The sequence below is a fragment of the Etheostoma cragini genome, chromosome 22 (assembly GCF_013103735.1).
Source record: "Etheostoma cragini isolate CJK2018 chromosome 22, CSU_Ecrag_1.0, whole genome shotgun sequence".
Classification (NCBI taxonomy): domain Eukaryota; kingdom Metazoa; phylum Chordata; class Actinopteri; order Perciformes; family Percidae; genus Etheostoma; species Etheostoma cragini.
This window is the reverse complement of record NC_048428.1, coordinates 6,085,510-6,100,891: the sequence shown is the minus strand read 5'-3', so window position 1 is coordinate 6,100,891 and position 15,382 is coordinate 6,085,510. Positions and strand designations below refer to the sequence as shown.

At 39.2% G+C, this 15,382-nt stretch overlaps 1 protein-coding gene across 2 annotated transcripts in view; it reads right to left on the bottom strand.

Moving 5' to 3' along the window:
• LOC117937723 (kinesin-1 heavy chain-like) overlaps positions 1–15,382 on the bottom strand; it is a 27,802-nt gene extending 12,420 nt beyond the window's left edge. For both annotated transcript variants that reach the window (XM_034861898.1, XM_034861899.1), the window contains exons 1-12: positions 15,112–15,382; positions 11,578–11,665; positions 11,412–11,485; positions 11,176–11,280; positions 10,564–10,612; positions 10,410–10,465; positions 9,556–9,643; positions 8,691–8,815; positions 6,333–6,437; positions 5,489–5,634; positions 2,117–2,265; positions 161–360 (exon numbers count right to left, since the gene is read on the bottom strand). In XM_034861898.1, coding sequence (XP_034717789.1) covers positions 161–360; positions 2,117–2,265; positions 5,489–5,634; positions 6,333–6,437; positions 8,691–8,815; positions 9,556–9,643; positions 10,410–10,465; positions 10,564–10,612; positions 11,176–11,280; positions 11,412–11,485; positions 11,578–11,665; positions 15,112–15,300 — 1,374 coding nt within the window. In that variant the 5' untranslated portion in view covers positions 15,301–15,382. The remainder of the gene's footprint in view (positions 1–160; positions 361–2,116; positions 2,266–5,488; positions 5,635–6,332; positions 6,438–8,690; positions 8,816–9,555; positions 9,644–10,409; positions 10,466–10,563; positions 10,613–11,175; positions 11,281–11,411; positions 11,486–11,577; positions 11,666–15,111) is intronic.

The window sequence follows — 15,382 nt, the reverse complement described above, 5'->3', positions numbered from 1 at the left end:
GGGGGAGACATATAAGATATCACTCGTTTATTTCCACAACAGCGACAGACAAAACTGAACAGCAGCCAATCTCGCCATCTGCTGGTTAATAGCAATACTTCATGCAAAGATGCAAATAAGAGATTTGTTTTTTTTGAGTTTATAGGAACACTTTCCTCACCTTGTCATCCATCTCTTTGTAAAGCTTGGCCATTTCTGCAACATATTTCTCTTTCTCTGCATCTGTGAGTTTGACTCCAGGGAGGGTGCTGAGGGCAGGTGTGGGTGCTGTCTTGTCATTGCTGAGAGCACTGTCCAGGGCCTGGACCTCTGCTTTGGCCGTTTCTTTATCAAACTGTTCCTCCACTGGCACACTCTCTCCTGCCGGGGGCAGAAGCAAAAGGGACATCAGACATCTGTCACCCCTTTTCAACCAACGCAATCCTGGTCTATGTGGACGACCTTCCACTTCCGGGTTTGGTGTCAAGTGTATGGTCCCTTCAAGCTCATCTGCCCTTGATTGAATGTCATAATTCAGCATATGAAGTAGGGCTGAATGGTTAATCAAAAGAAGCTCAATCGAATGTGAATGTTGGTTGTAACATTTGGTTTAACATTTATTTTTCCTCTTTTTTTAAATTATATTTACTGTTTTTTCACAAGGCCAATATAATTACTTCATGTACGAAGTACCATAGTAAGTTAAAGTGATTGTTAGAAGTAATTTCACCCTAGGGTCCTTTGCACCAGGATCTTGAGCCAAACTAACCCCCCAGATGTTTTTTTTTTACCTGGGTCGAACATTGGGCGAGTTAGCATTATCAGCTGGTTAGCTTAGCACAGGCGCTAATTTAACCAAGTTTTTATCTCGTGAATTACCCCACTAATAATGCCCAAAATTATACCGAAGTTCTACAGTAGTACAAATAGGTTCAGTACTCCTAAAAAGATAGATTGGAAAGTTTGTAAGTACACCAGGAGTTTATTTAAATACCACTTGGCTTCTGGCATCTGCTCTTTGCTGCTACCGTTACCGGCAGTAAGACAAGTGCTTAGGGACGTCTACAAATTACAACACTAAAATTTTAACTTATTTTTTAAATGCTGTAATAGAACTACCAGGAGACAGGTTATAACTGAGGTAAGTTTGGAGATGCTTCATTATTTAATGATTAAATTAACAAATATGTGATTTTGGGCTGTAGTGATTCTAATAAATTGCAATCTGCTCTGCCATCGGTATTCTTTTGGTGTGTATTTGTATATGCTTGTATAGGCGTATGTATGCATGTATGTGTGTATATACTATATATGTGTTTTTTGCTGTTTGTTCACTTTGTGTTGTATTTTTGGCCTGTGTGTGGGCAACCTGGAGGGGAAGAGGAGGGGTGTGGGTTTGTGTGTACTTAGGTATACATATGGCAGTGTGTGTGTGCAGTTTTCTGTTTTAGGGTATTCAAAGTTTCAGGTGATCTGGTTTATTGTGTTGCATTTATTTTGAAATATTGTACGTGTGGCATCAGTATTTCAGCTATTGATTTCATTGCTCTTGGCTCAGGGAATGTTCTTTTGTTGTGAAAATTCTTGAAAATAAAAAGTTCAAAAAAAAAAAAAATTAATAAATATGTTTGATGTATCTCTTTTTGGTGTGGTAATTTGTAGACGTCCCTAAGCACTCGTCTTACTGCCGGTAACGGTAGCAGCAGAAAGCAGAAGCCACCAGGCAAGTATTATTTAAATAAACTCCTTGTGTACTTGCAAACTTTCCAATCAAAATTAAAGGAGAATTTCGGCCGATTTTTACCTAAATCTTGATTGTTAGATGTCAATAGGAAAATTAATGACCAAAATTGGTGCTAGCAAACTGGAGTTCCTGCAGCTAATGGCCAAAGCTCCCAGTTAGCTACAATGCCAGTTATGGGGGCATGTAAAGAGAGTCTAAAGAGTGCCTTTGTGCCTCTTAACAGACACAAAATGCAGTTAAAATTTGTGTGCAACATTTTTAACAAATTAAAAAATGGTATGCATATTATTACATCTTGATATTACATTGTTTGTTCTAATATTAGATTTAAATCGTTCAGCCATACTATGGAGCGTATAAAAAGAGGAGATGTTATCTGACGATAGTCCTCACCACTCCTCCAGCGGTTGAGCTCGGCCTCCAGCCAGGTGACGGTGTTTTTCAGCGTCTTGTTCCTCTCCTTCTCCTTCTCCCACTTTTTTTTCCACTGCTCCGCCGTCAGCTCCACATTCAGACTCACCGTGTTCTTGATGGTCTTTGCCCTGGGGAGACAGGAAGCTAACATCACCAGCCTCTTGCTTTCACTGCAGAACACACTGAAACGGCCCCTGTGGCTGTCAAATCTAAATTATTCTTTATTTAAAAGCATGTTTTTTCTCTGATAAATTTGGAGTTGCCAGCAAGATTTCCCAGGCATTAAAGGAATGGATTTCTTATTTTTAACAACTTTATGTGTAAGCAATCCATCACAAGAATGCAGCGGTGGAATGTAACTAAGTACATTTACTCAAGTACTGAATTTAAGTACAAATGTTTCTACTTCTACTCCGCTACATTTCAGAGAGAAATATTGTACTTTTTACTCCACTACATTCATTTACAGCTTTAGTTATTAGTTACTTTACAAATTAAAATTGGTAAATAAAATAAAATGTTTTATAATAAACTATAAAAACTACTGTGTCACCTCCAACTGCGCAATATGTAATTTCTATTGATCTGCACTTTACTCATGTGTGTGTGTGTATATATACTGTATGTTTATGTAAAGGTGTTTATTGTGTAAATATGTTTGTATTATTACTATTATTATAACTAATTCTATTTCTTCTATTTCTTATAATACGTTCTGTATATTTGTCTCCTATGTCTATTTATGGTGTATTTGTGTTATTGTGATGTGTGTACTTTTTTTTCTTTTGAGCTGTTGTAGCACAGGAATGTCCCCAGTGTGGGATAAATAAAGTTGATCTTATCTTATCTTATCTTATCTTATCGTATCAATACTAGGCAACAGTATAACGACCTACAAGTCCAGCTGTATGACCATTAAAAACACAACTGGTTGGATCCTTTACACTTTCTACAATGAGAGGATGTTTCTGCATTAAGTACTTTTACTAGTACTTTTAGTAAATGTTCTTGATGATACTTTTACTTAAGTAACGTTCTCTATGCAGGACTTTTACTTGTAACAGAGTACTTTTACAGTGTAGTATGTAACTTTTAAATGTCTCTGAAACTGTGTAATTTTCCATCTGATGATCATAAATGTCCTGTAACAGCAAACGAGACCAACGGTGAAAAGAAGGCTAGTTTTTAAAAGTATTGTCAATGTCTCTGCCTGGGTCCGATTTTACTGCAAAGTCACAGAATGATTTACGGCAGGTAGACGGCGCTACAGTAACACATTCAGACGGGGCGCAGATATCGGTCTGAACACCAGAAATGCCTGTGTTTGTGTATCCAGCCAGGTACAAGGTGGCAGCATATTTCTTTATATAGGCCTCATTGTATTTTAATGTTATTTTAGAATAGTTGTAGTTATAGGTGATACTGGGGCAGGACCTCCACGGGAAAGAAGGGAATGAAATGAAGAACAACTAAAAGCTAAAAAGGTAAAGTAAAAGACGACTAGCAAAATCGAGTCAATCTTGGTCGGGCTTTCAACAGATGGAGACGATTATGGGATTGTAAATGAGTCAAAACCCCCCCCGAATTGGCCCTCAAGTAATATGTGTACTTCATTCATAAAACTAGTAGCCTACAGTGTTTGTAACGGGCCGACTGCTTGGCCTTTGGCAGTGCTGCTTGTAGAATTCTTCAAATCCAAATTGTACACCAAGCGGGGCGGGTGACGGTCATGTTTAGTCCTGTAAGTTAGCAGTAGACTTAATTAACCGACACGGGGTAAGTCTGATGAAAACTGCTGTGGCTGGCCGGTTCAACTCTGACATAGTCTGTGCTGTGAAGGAATAATCTCTGAGATTAGGTTATGTTCAGCTTCAGTTTAGAAGTGGTGAAAGTACAGCTCACAGCAACTTAATACGATATAGTGTCTGGCTTTTGTTTTTATATTTAGTGTTGGCAAATGGCTTTTTATTGAGTTTCCTCTTAGCAAAATAATAGACACTGAAAAGCTTAAGCTTATTTTTTTTCACCAACCTTATTCAACACAACAGTCGCGATGTTCCTGTCATTTATCCGCTTGACTCCAGGAGAGTGAAGAACAGTTAGTTTGGTATATCCAGCAATCATGCATCTCCCGTTTGAAGCAGGACGCTGTTGTAAAGGGTTCTGTGACGTGCTGGTTACTTTCCCCCCTCACACTTCCCCAGACACATATACGGTACATACAGTACATACAGATACATCTTGCTTTATTAGATAGATAACTTTACAATGCACAATGTGGTTGTACGATAGCAGCCGACAGTGAATTACGTCCCCCCCCCCTTCCATTTAACGCAGCCATTTTTTTCCTTATAGTCCATGTTGGAGTTCCCCTACTATTCTTTTATCCCTTGTCCCTCTGTACTTATGTAAAGTGCCTGTGGGTTTCATGAAATGAGCTATATTAATCTAAGTTATCAACATAAGAGAATCAACACAAACTGAAAGATCTGAATACTTTCACCACTACAAGAATGTGAATGTTTGACATGAGACCAACTGTGGTCCGGACACACAGATGGGAATGATACGTTTTTATCGATAGGGTTTAAAGAATAGTTTGATATTTATATAATATTTGCTTTCTTGCCTAGAAGATCGATACTACTCTTGTGACTGGATGCTACATACAAAGCTAGAGCCCCGTGCGTATTAGCTTGGCTTAGCTTAGCACAAAAGACAGGAAGCTGGGAGAAACTGAATGCCTGGTTAGTCTTTAAAAGCACAGCGGGTTCTCCTCCTCTAATCCCTGGTACTGACAGCAACAAGAAAACGATCCCTCACTGGCTCCCCACGTGAACAGGCCAATTGTGGAAACCTCTGCAGTGGTAAGCAAGGTTTTTAGGTCTTTATCTGTATGTGCCTGGCGTTTCAGGAAAGTGGTATGGTTTTGAGAATGTTTAATTTTACCTTCAAAACGTTTTTCCCTCAACCCAATTTTTAATTGTGAACATTGCAATGGAAAGGTAATGTCTGATACGCATTATAGGTAGCATTTGTACTTTAAAAAGTTACATTTGTACACATTATAAAACTACAAAGCAAACTACACATGAAAGCACAACTGTAGGTGCTTTTTGTAGTTTTTAATGTGTGATAAGAGGCTGGTTAAAACACAAATGAGCTGTTGGGTACAACAGAATCTTTACTATTTTTGCCGACAAAGTAGCAATGCATCAACCGGATCTGCTGGATTGTCCTCATGAAAATGATTTCCATGATTTCCATGCAGTGTGGTTTACAGATTTGATTGCCTCCCAGTATGTGTGTGTGTGTGTGTGTGTGTGTGTGTGTGTGTGTGTGTGTGTGTACCTCTGTCCAAACAGCAGTGTGGACCTGGTCTCAGCGTCGTTAAAAGCAGAAGGGGAGCAGCAGATGACCATGGTGGTCCGACAGTTCCCTCCCAGGGAGTCCTGCAGGATCCTGGTCATCTTACTGTCTCTGTACGGCACATAGCTCTAACAGAGGACACAAATTAGAATCCACAGCACACACATGGGGTTCCAACTGACATCATGTTCACATTTAATTTCTAGGTATACTGTGTTTGTAAGAGTCATTTTCAAAGCCATCTTTTTTTAGGAAATTTGAACGTCAAAGACTTAATTTCCTGCATTCTGATACATTTTCAGGCGCAAATATATGTGAGAACATCCTAATTAATGTCAAAGAAAACGCAAAACTCTGGTGCCAGGTAACGACTCAAAATATAAAATACAATGGAATAAATGCAGTAGGGGGGGTTTCCATACGACTACACAAAGTTTAGTTCATTAGATTAGTATCAACAGCATAACGGTAACTTTTCCCCCCAAAGAGAAAGTGTTGCCACGATTTTCCTTTGCCACTGGCTCAAACCTCTTTGGGGGGACGCCAAAACTTTCTCTATGCAGGAAAACCCTGTGTATGTATAACTATAAATATAAATATATGTATATACATATATACTAGAAACTCAATGCCAAAAGAAATGTAGACAGTGTTTACATCATTCTTGTTTAAAAAGATCCTGATCAAATGATAATTCTTCCTTCTAGGGATCCTTATCCTAAACTCTGAATCCCATTTTAACACACACATTGTTTATGTATTAGCACTAATAGGACCAAATCCCTCTGAAAACCAAACATCCACCAGGAAGTGCTGCCTTCCTCACCGAACCCTCTGCCAGAGCTGAAATGACATTTCCCAGTGAAGACAGGGACTTGTTGATCATCTTGGCTTCATCCAGCACTGTGCCCTCCGCTCCCGTTTTACCCACCTGGGAAAAACACAATGAGTTCTCTTAATCAGGCTGGAACCAGACTGTAGCATTAGAAAGCCCCAATATTATTCGACAGGATTACTCTGTACAACTAAAAGCATAACCCCTATTCTCCACTGTACGGAGGCGCTGAGGACCCCGCGAGCAATCGCAACCATTAAAGTCAATGTAGCGCCCCAGAAGCGTGTGCACAGGCTAATTACTGCTAAATAAAATGCTAGTTGACATTAGTTATTAAACCTAAACATATATCTGTATGCGTCTCCTGACAATATCGTAATTTGCTGACTATGCGACAGTAAGTCGCGTGGTTATGACACAATCGTAAATCTATTTATAAAACGTCTGCTACGAAGCCATAACGTGAGGTACCATGTATTGGAGCCTTTTATACATTGTCTTGTTTCTTTAGAAATAAAAAACGGACAAATAGAGTCTTTAAACGCTTCAGATGAAAAGTTATTTGCTGTCAAAGTGACGCCAAAATGAATGGCAGTCAATGGGGATGATAACTGCAGGTGAGTGCTTTGTAGTATTAAAATGGCGCCATGGGAGCTACGCTTCGTGGACGCGTGGTGGTACGTGTGGATACGTGTGGTATGGAGCGTAGCAGAGTACGGAACAAAGCGGCAATGCAGCACAGACGCGCCCAGTGGAGAATAGTTGAGAGGTTATTTTTTGGGGCTTTTCCCTTCATTGTGTAGAGACAGTGGATAGACATGAAAGAGGAAGAGAGATGGGGGATGACACACAGCAATGGGCAACAGGTTGGACTCAAACCCGCACCGCTGCAGGACTCAGCCAACATGGGGTGCACGCTTTTACTGGGTGAGCTAATGGCCGCCCCGCCCAGTGGAGAATTTTTTGCAAGTGTTCACAATCTGCGCATGATGCTCCAAACAGTTAAAAAGTACTATAACAAAGATGAATGGATGGGTGTATTGTTATTGTTAACAAGGAGAGTAATTGAAAAAAAGAAAATAGTTGACAAAGCTTGTCAATGACTGACTGAAGTGTAGTGCTATCCTTGGCTTGTAAACATCTCATAGGACAGAAGACAAACAACTTCTAGTGTGTCAAAGTTTCATTACATAAATTATTTACATAAATACATAAATACAAGCAAGCTAACTACCTTTGAGAGCAACTTTAGAGATAAGAGTAAAAGTCGAACTATCAAGTTTAAAGAAGGTATCAGTAAAAAAAGCTTCTCTTTTTTTAACCATACTATTGGTTTAAAAAGGTCCCAAACTATGCTCACTTGTATTTTGGGTTTCTACTACAACATGTTTAGTATTACATGGTACACAGTATTTATTTAATTTTTCTCCTACTGTCTCTCTCAGTATACCCGTGTTCCCCCTCAGTCTGACAAACTGGCTCTGATTGGTCACTGTTTCTCAGAGTCACAGCACCGTCATTTGGGCAAGATAATGAACCCCAAATAATGTGCCATCAGTGTGTGAATGTTTATCTGATGAGCAAGTTGCACCTTGTATGGCAGCCTCTTCCAACAGTGCATGAAAGTGTGTGAATGGTGCCTGGAGTGTATAAAGATCGCTTTGAGTTAGGGCTGCACGATATGAGGAAAATACGCAATATGCGATAATGTTGTTGAATATTGCAAAAAGGATATTACTCGCGATACATAAACAGATATTAAACGTGCTTTGGTTTATTGGCATTTCATAATCGTCGTGCTACGCTCCGCACAGAGCTGATGCAAAATAGTCGTGCGAGAGAAAACTCAGATTGGACAGATAGTCTAGCTAGCTGTCTGGATTTACCCTGCAGAGACCTGAGGAGCAGGTAACCACAGTCCTCAGTAATCCACCAAATTTAAAATTCCAACACAAACGAAGCGGAAGGAAATGAAACATACATGCTGCCGGCGGAATTTCCTGTAGCACCGGAGCAATCCCTGAAGTGGACCGATGAGGATAAAAGGTTAGTAACTAAAGCTGTCAGATGAATGTAGTGGAGTAAAAAGTACAAACTTTCTCTCTAAAATATAGCAGAGTAGATGTAGAAAGACTCAAGTAAAGTACAAGTACCTCAACATTTGGGGTTAATTACAGTACTTGAGTAAATGTACTCAGTTACATTCCACCGCTGTATGCAGTCCATTTACAAATATGGGACCTATGCGGTTTAGAAGCAAAATAAAAATGCAGATGCAGAAACTGGGAAGCCACAGAAGCAGAGAGGAGATGGGGAGAGGTGGAGGACAAGTGCAGGATGGAAACCTACTTTTTCACTCCCAGCCAGATCGACGAGGTAGAGCTTGCCGGTGAATTTCTGTCCAGTCTGAGAGTTTTCCTGCTTGATGTTGATGAGGAAGATGCTGTGACTCCTGGAACTGTGTTCATTCATGTCTGACACACACACACACACACACACACACACACACACACACACAAAAAGAAACACTAAGAAACAGAGAAGCATAAGAAGCAATGTGTTAACCATGCATTATTAAAACTGTCTATGAATATAACCAATTATTTATTATATTTATAATAGCATTAATAAGAATATTATTAATTAAGAATATTTAGTATGCTATGAGTAAAATAAAACACATTGACATTGACAAAACACATTGTTTAATTATTTCAATTGTTAGTTGTTGGCACTTGACCCTATACAAGTTAGTAGCAACAGAAATGACAAGGGGAGGGGGGGTACAGTTAGAATTTTTATAGCAAACAGAGGCATTGTTAACTTCAATGGCTGTGTATTTGTGTTAGTATATTATCTGAGTCATATGATGTGATATGTAACGTAAATGCTGGGATTCATTTAAAACATTTTTTTTACAAAAGTAATAAATAACTACATATTTTTAAATTTGATTGGGGCAATTATATTATTATTTGCAATTATTTCTGAGACAATTAATTGTACAGCAAAAAGTAGAATTGTTACAGCTCTACTTGTGTGTACTACAAACCATGCCTATTTTAACTTTTGTGTCTCATTACAGTGCGTGGTAATGAGACAGAAAACAGGCAGGCAGCGCCTTGGCGGATGAGAGTCTCGCTGCAGTCAGGAGACTTGATGTTGAACCCATGAGAGGCTGCAGACCCTGAAGGTTCTCGGTGTACCAACTCACTTGTGACCGCCACATGTCTGTTGTTTTTGCCTTCGTCTATGGCATCCATGACCTCCTCAGGAGTGCTCACAAAACGCTCGGTACACCCCTGGAGACACATGCAGTCACAAAGAAAAGCTGTGTTCAACAGTCCTGCAACAGGCCGGCTTCACAGTCTGACAATTATAGAGCTGAGGAGAAGGACATACTATATCAGGCTGAGGCTTTCAGAGGGAAAGTTATGAGAGAGAGGGAGCTTATTACCGTGCTTTCTCAGTTTATTTTATACTCTATCTTCATTCAACCATCTACTTAAATAAAACTCACACTTTAAAGCAATATAGAAGATTTTTTTTATCTTATACCTATTCCACTAAAAACCATTATTGTAAAAGTCTATATGCACAGGTTATGTAACGTATAATATTCAAACTTTGCAAAACAGCCTCGGGAAGGAACTTGTTTTGGTGGAACGTGTATACACTCAAAGGTTGTTTTAGTTGTGCGACAGAAAACTCAGATTGGACAGACAGTCTAGCTAGCTGGATTTACCCTGCAGAGACCTGAGGAGAAGGTAACCCTAGTCCACCGGAGTTTTCCAACACAGAGAAAGCGGAAGGAAACCAACATCGGCAAAAAGACATGCAGGAGTGGAACGTCGAGATTAAAGACTAGAGAAAGGCCGACACATACCCTCTTCTCATCGTGCAGATCACAGATGTGCCATTGTTTTCATCTGATATGCTCTTATGTCATTCGTAGCTAATGCATTACAACTGGCTGGGACAAACTCATGACTGTGTGACTGCATCCGAATCTGTGTTACAACTTCAAATAACATTCTCAACACAGACATAAATCACCATGTGTCTCACCTTGACATAGGGCACCCTGTTTTTATCTTCGTGTACAGACAGGTTGATCTTTGACACTGTGGAGGAGAAGGAAAGTACACATCAGGTCGAGGATGTTGTCTGCATCAGGGCCGGAATGACAATGATAAGGAGCCACGAGAGACTTGAAACATACCATCCAAGCAGTCCTTGATTTTGTCCAAATAGATTTCAAAATATGAAACCTGCAAAGAAAAGCTTCCAGTGAGACTTAACCGACGTTACGGCGTGCATTTGACAGAGTTTCTGCAAGTTTCTCCAGTTAAATTTAAGACTTTTTTTAGACCTTTTTAGACCATTATGACTGAAATGTAAGATCGTTATCACAAAATCAACTGAGCCCTTTTATTCAAGAATCCAAGTATCTAAATTTGCACTTCCCCAAGGCTGAAGAATAAAATCAGTTTTATGCCTGTGGTACAATCTAAAAGAGACTCGCCCCAATAACACGAAAGCTGATTGGCTGCAATATAAGTAGCATGTTGGTCTCATTTGTAGTCATAATGCAGCAAAATTATATTGGTAGTAGGCAAAGGAAGAACTACAAGAAGAAATTAGCATTAGAGGTAGCGTTGCATAGACGTAGGGAAATTCAATTTAAAATTATTTAACACCTAGAACACATACTTGAGCGAATGTAAGACTTTTTAAGGCCTAAAATTTTAATTTTTACGTTTTAGACTTTTTAAGACCCCGCGGAAACCCTGCTTAACGTTTAAAAGCCCCTGAGCACCGGAGAGGAACGTACTTTGATGTGAAACTCCAGGTTCTCGTCCATGGAATAAATGTAGTTGAAGATGTCTTGAACAATTCTGGGAATGATTCCCATCATCTCTGGGTCGTGGAGATCTCCCTTTAGAACGCGATTACATATATACAGCACGTTTATTAAAAGAAAGTGGGAACAAGACAGCACAGCACTGATCTTTAGGCTTTTCAGTCACTATTTTATGTATTTTTGCTCAGTGGTAATTAAAATGTTACCTCCATTGTGTGTGTTTTACCAGAGGATGTCTGCCCGTAGGCAAATATTGTCCCGTTGTAGCCCCCTAACACATCTGTACACATCCAGACAAGGAAATAAGAATTGCCAGGGTTTTGGTGTGTCACCGCCTCTGAGACTACATCTACATTCCGCTGTACATCTTACCTTTGACAATCTGCTGAGCCACAGCGTTGTAGAACTGAACCTGAGTTGTATTGGACTGGAACACACGGTCAAAGTAGTACGGTTTACCCTGTGAAGTGAAGAGGAGGGGGAGTGAATTTGAATTAATTTCCATATTGCTACGTGATGATAGGCCGACGTAGCTCAACATAAGTACGTTCAAAAGTTGTTTTAGTCGTGAAACAGAAAACTCAGATTTGACAGGAAGTCTAACTAGCTGTCTGGATTCCCCCTGTAGAGGCAGAAAGAGCATGTAGAAGGCAAAAAGAGCATTATTCGGCAGGAAGTGGAATTTCATGGATAGAGAAACATGATACAGAAGTAGAGTCTGTGATTGTCGGGCCTATCTTTAATACATGAGTCATCATTCCGTTGTGGCCTAACGCTCTAGTGACTGCCGAGTAAAGCTCTTCAGTCTGTCCCTGTACAGCCAAGTCATCAAGCTTTTTTATGGCACTGAGGTGAAAAACCAGGAATGGATTTATTACTGTATAATACTGTACTGTGTTATTATGTATTTATACACACCACTGCATCCTATATTCATCTGTCAACAGGCCCTCCCTTCGCATTCCGTAAGATTTACTGGTTCACTTTAATTTACAAGACCCCTCTTGGCCGATCACCTCCTAACTTAGGTCAGCCAAGCCGCAGCCAAAGTCTGTCATATATAATACCTGGTCCTCACTTCATCTTCATCTTCAATTTCAAGCATTCCCAAAACAACTCTGCCTCTGCTCTCGCATCTTTTCTATTTGCTGCCGCTCGCGCTCTGCAAAAGATTTTTAAACTGGACCAACTAATTTCCATTTCATACAAAACCATCATATCACCCTTGTTCACTGATATACGTAGTTGCTTTTCTACATAATACTTTCCCCAGCTAAATATGGTTATTGGTTTCTCCTTCTCTTACTCAGCAATGTGCCTGGCCACTCGTATAAGTGTTCACTGTTTACTGTGTACTGTGTACTATCTCAAATTGTATTTTATGTAATTTCTAAACTGCATGTATTTCTAATGTATATATTTTCTAGCCCTCCTTCCCTTTCCCTACGTGGCTTCGCCACTTGTCAGGCCGCCATTGTAATGAATAACTTGTTCTTAATGACTTGGCTGTAAAAATAAAGGTGAAACAAAAATAAAATAAAATAAAAATATTACAGTATATCCCAGTATAGGGAACCACTACATACACAGCACATGCATGCCGATCTTCCTCTCCCAAGTTTGTCCATCAGGGTCAGTATCTTATCATGAGCAATACACAATAAATCCTAATAATTGGTATAAATGAATATAAAGATGATAGGCTGACCGACATTTTTAACAGTACTGATAATTGTGGTAAATGTTGTTATTTTATAATTTTTGTTTTGTCTGACTGAGTCAATGCCTAGCTTAGCACATGAACAAGGCGCACATATTTCATAAACTAAGATTTTTTTTAAGATTATAGTAATATAAAATAATGAGTCTCTTGAATGGGAAATGTATTTCTTGACCTTGGAAAAAAGGTGTGTGATAACAAATGAGCTATCTCCATGACAACCGAGTAAAATCCTTCTGCTGAGCTCTGGAAAAAGCAAGCACATTTCCTTGACAAAATAAAAAGATTTCTGAATAATCAGCAACAAACATACAGTTTTCTTATTGGCATTTAGGAATACCAGAAATCTGGATCCCATTCTGAATATTTTTGGCACAGCTGTTCATATGTTACATTAACTAAATAGTGGAGGGGAAAGAAAGCAACACGTATCTGAGTCCTGGCCTTATGCTGCCTTAGGAATGATCTGCACTAAAAATAGCAATTAAACAGTACAACACTTTTCCACATAACATAATTGGTTATCTGTTGGCCTATGACTGGGAGTCAATTACCGCTTATCAAGCAACCATTCATTTTTATTTTTTTTATTTTGCAATAGTTATGAACATCAGGCTGAAACAAAAGGCTAATGCAACCCCTGCCGTATGTCCTATAAAAGCTGAGTCTAAATGAATACAGCAATTCAACTTCAGGGTAAAAAATGAAAGGAACCAACATAAAGTATGATTGTAAGGTGCTGTTCCATCACGAGCCTTCAGAGCATACAGTGTTGTATCAGTGTAGTGGAGGTTTAAGCACCATTCTTCTAAAAAAATAATCACTCATTAGATGTTTTGATGACATTAATTGGAGAGTGTGAATTACAGCTGGACTATAATTTGATATGAATCGTTATCGTGATATGAGACTAGATATCATCTTAGATTTTAGATATTGTAATATTGTTATATGACAAGTGTTGTCTTTTCCTGGTTTTTAAAGGCCGATCTCAATGTGTAAATAATTTGTGAAAGCAATAATTGTCAACCCTATAATAGTATATTAATATCGATATTGAGGAATTTGGTCAAACATGTTGTGATATTTGATGTGATATATAGTGCAAAGTGCTCCTATAGTATAGGTGTTCACTGTGAAAGTGTATGGAAGAATGCATTTGTTATGTTTCTCTACACAATTATTTTTAAGTTTTGCCTTTAATTTGTTACCAATGTCTGGCCTCACTATGGAGCTTTTCACACATTCATTAATTTCGTCTTTTAGTCACAGGGCTGTACAGTGTCCATTTAGGAACTTTTTTAATTCATCTTGTCAGAATAATCTCAAAAGGACCACTTTCATCAGACTATAAGCTTTACTTTTTAGTGCTCAGCTCAATATCCAACCTAAGCTGTGTTTAGTTAGCTTTAACAGCTAACATAGCACGCTAGCATTATCATGACTCTGCCAAGACATTAGCATGCTAGGGTTAGCATTAACCTCAAAGTAGCTAGTGTCATGCTGAGGCCAATTAGGCACAGGTGAAACTGATTAAATTTAGATAAAACAGACACATTTTATCTTCACTGATTCAAGTAAGGACTGGTTCGTGTTGAAAAATATCTAACGTTGACTGGGGCGTCTTTAAATTGACATTATATCTGCCAACTTTCGGGAAAAAAGTCCCTTCCCAAAAATTCCCTGGAAATTTAGGCTAATGCGGAGCTAACGTTAAACTCACTAAATGCACACTAATAAACAGTGGATGTAACCTATTTCAAGCAAACATTGTATAAATGTTAAGCCAAATAAGCCAAAATAAGTCTGATTGATTCAGAAAATGTTAAACCTTATGTATTTGGAGTGTTGAATACCAAAGTCAGATTAAACTGCTAAAATTTTGATTTAAGTTTGGTCCATGTTTGCAAAGAGGGTATAGAGGTTTAACTTTATTTTAAAGCCGTGTTTTGTAGGCTATTTACAACACCAAAAGAGTCATTTTAAACCAGAACTTAAGACAAATATAAGTGAGGAAACATATATGCTATATCTGCATTATAATTACGCTAGCCTATAGTTAAGGACACTTAAGCACATTTTTATTGAAAATGTTCTGACTTTCACTTGCCGAAATGAAAAGTGGAAGAAGTGAAGGGCTGAATATTGACCGACCCCAGAGTTGTGACATAGAGAAAAACACTCACCGCAATCTGCACACAGTCATCCCCTTGAAATGTCGGGATGTACTTGTCCCCCCGAGCCAACTCCGATTTGTTCAGCGGCCTGAAACGGCATACAACCTTGATGGTGGTCTGCGCTGCGGGGTCCGCCATCTCCGCCGCTGTGGATGGGGGAGTGCTCCGTGACCCAAACCCTCCGTCCTCCCGGTACATAGGCTACAGAGACAAACGATAGGGAGCCAAAGAGGATGCCGCGCCCCCACAGAGAAGGTAGCCTCCCCAGCTGCTATTCCAG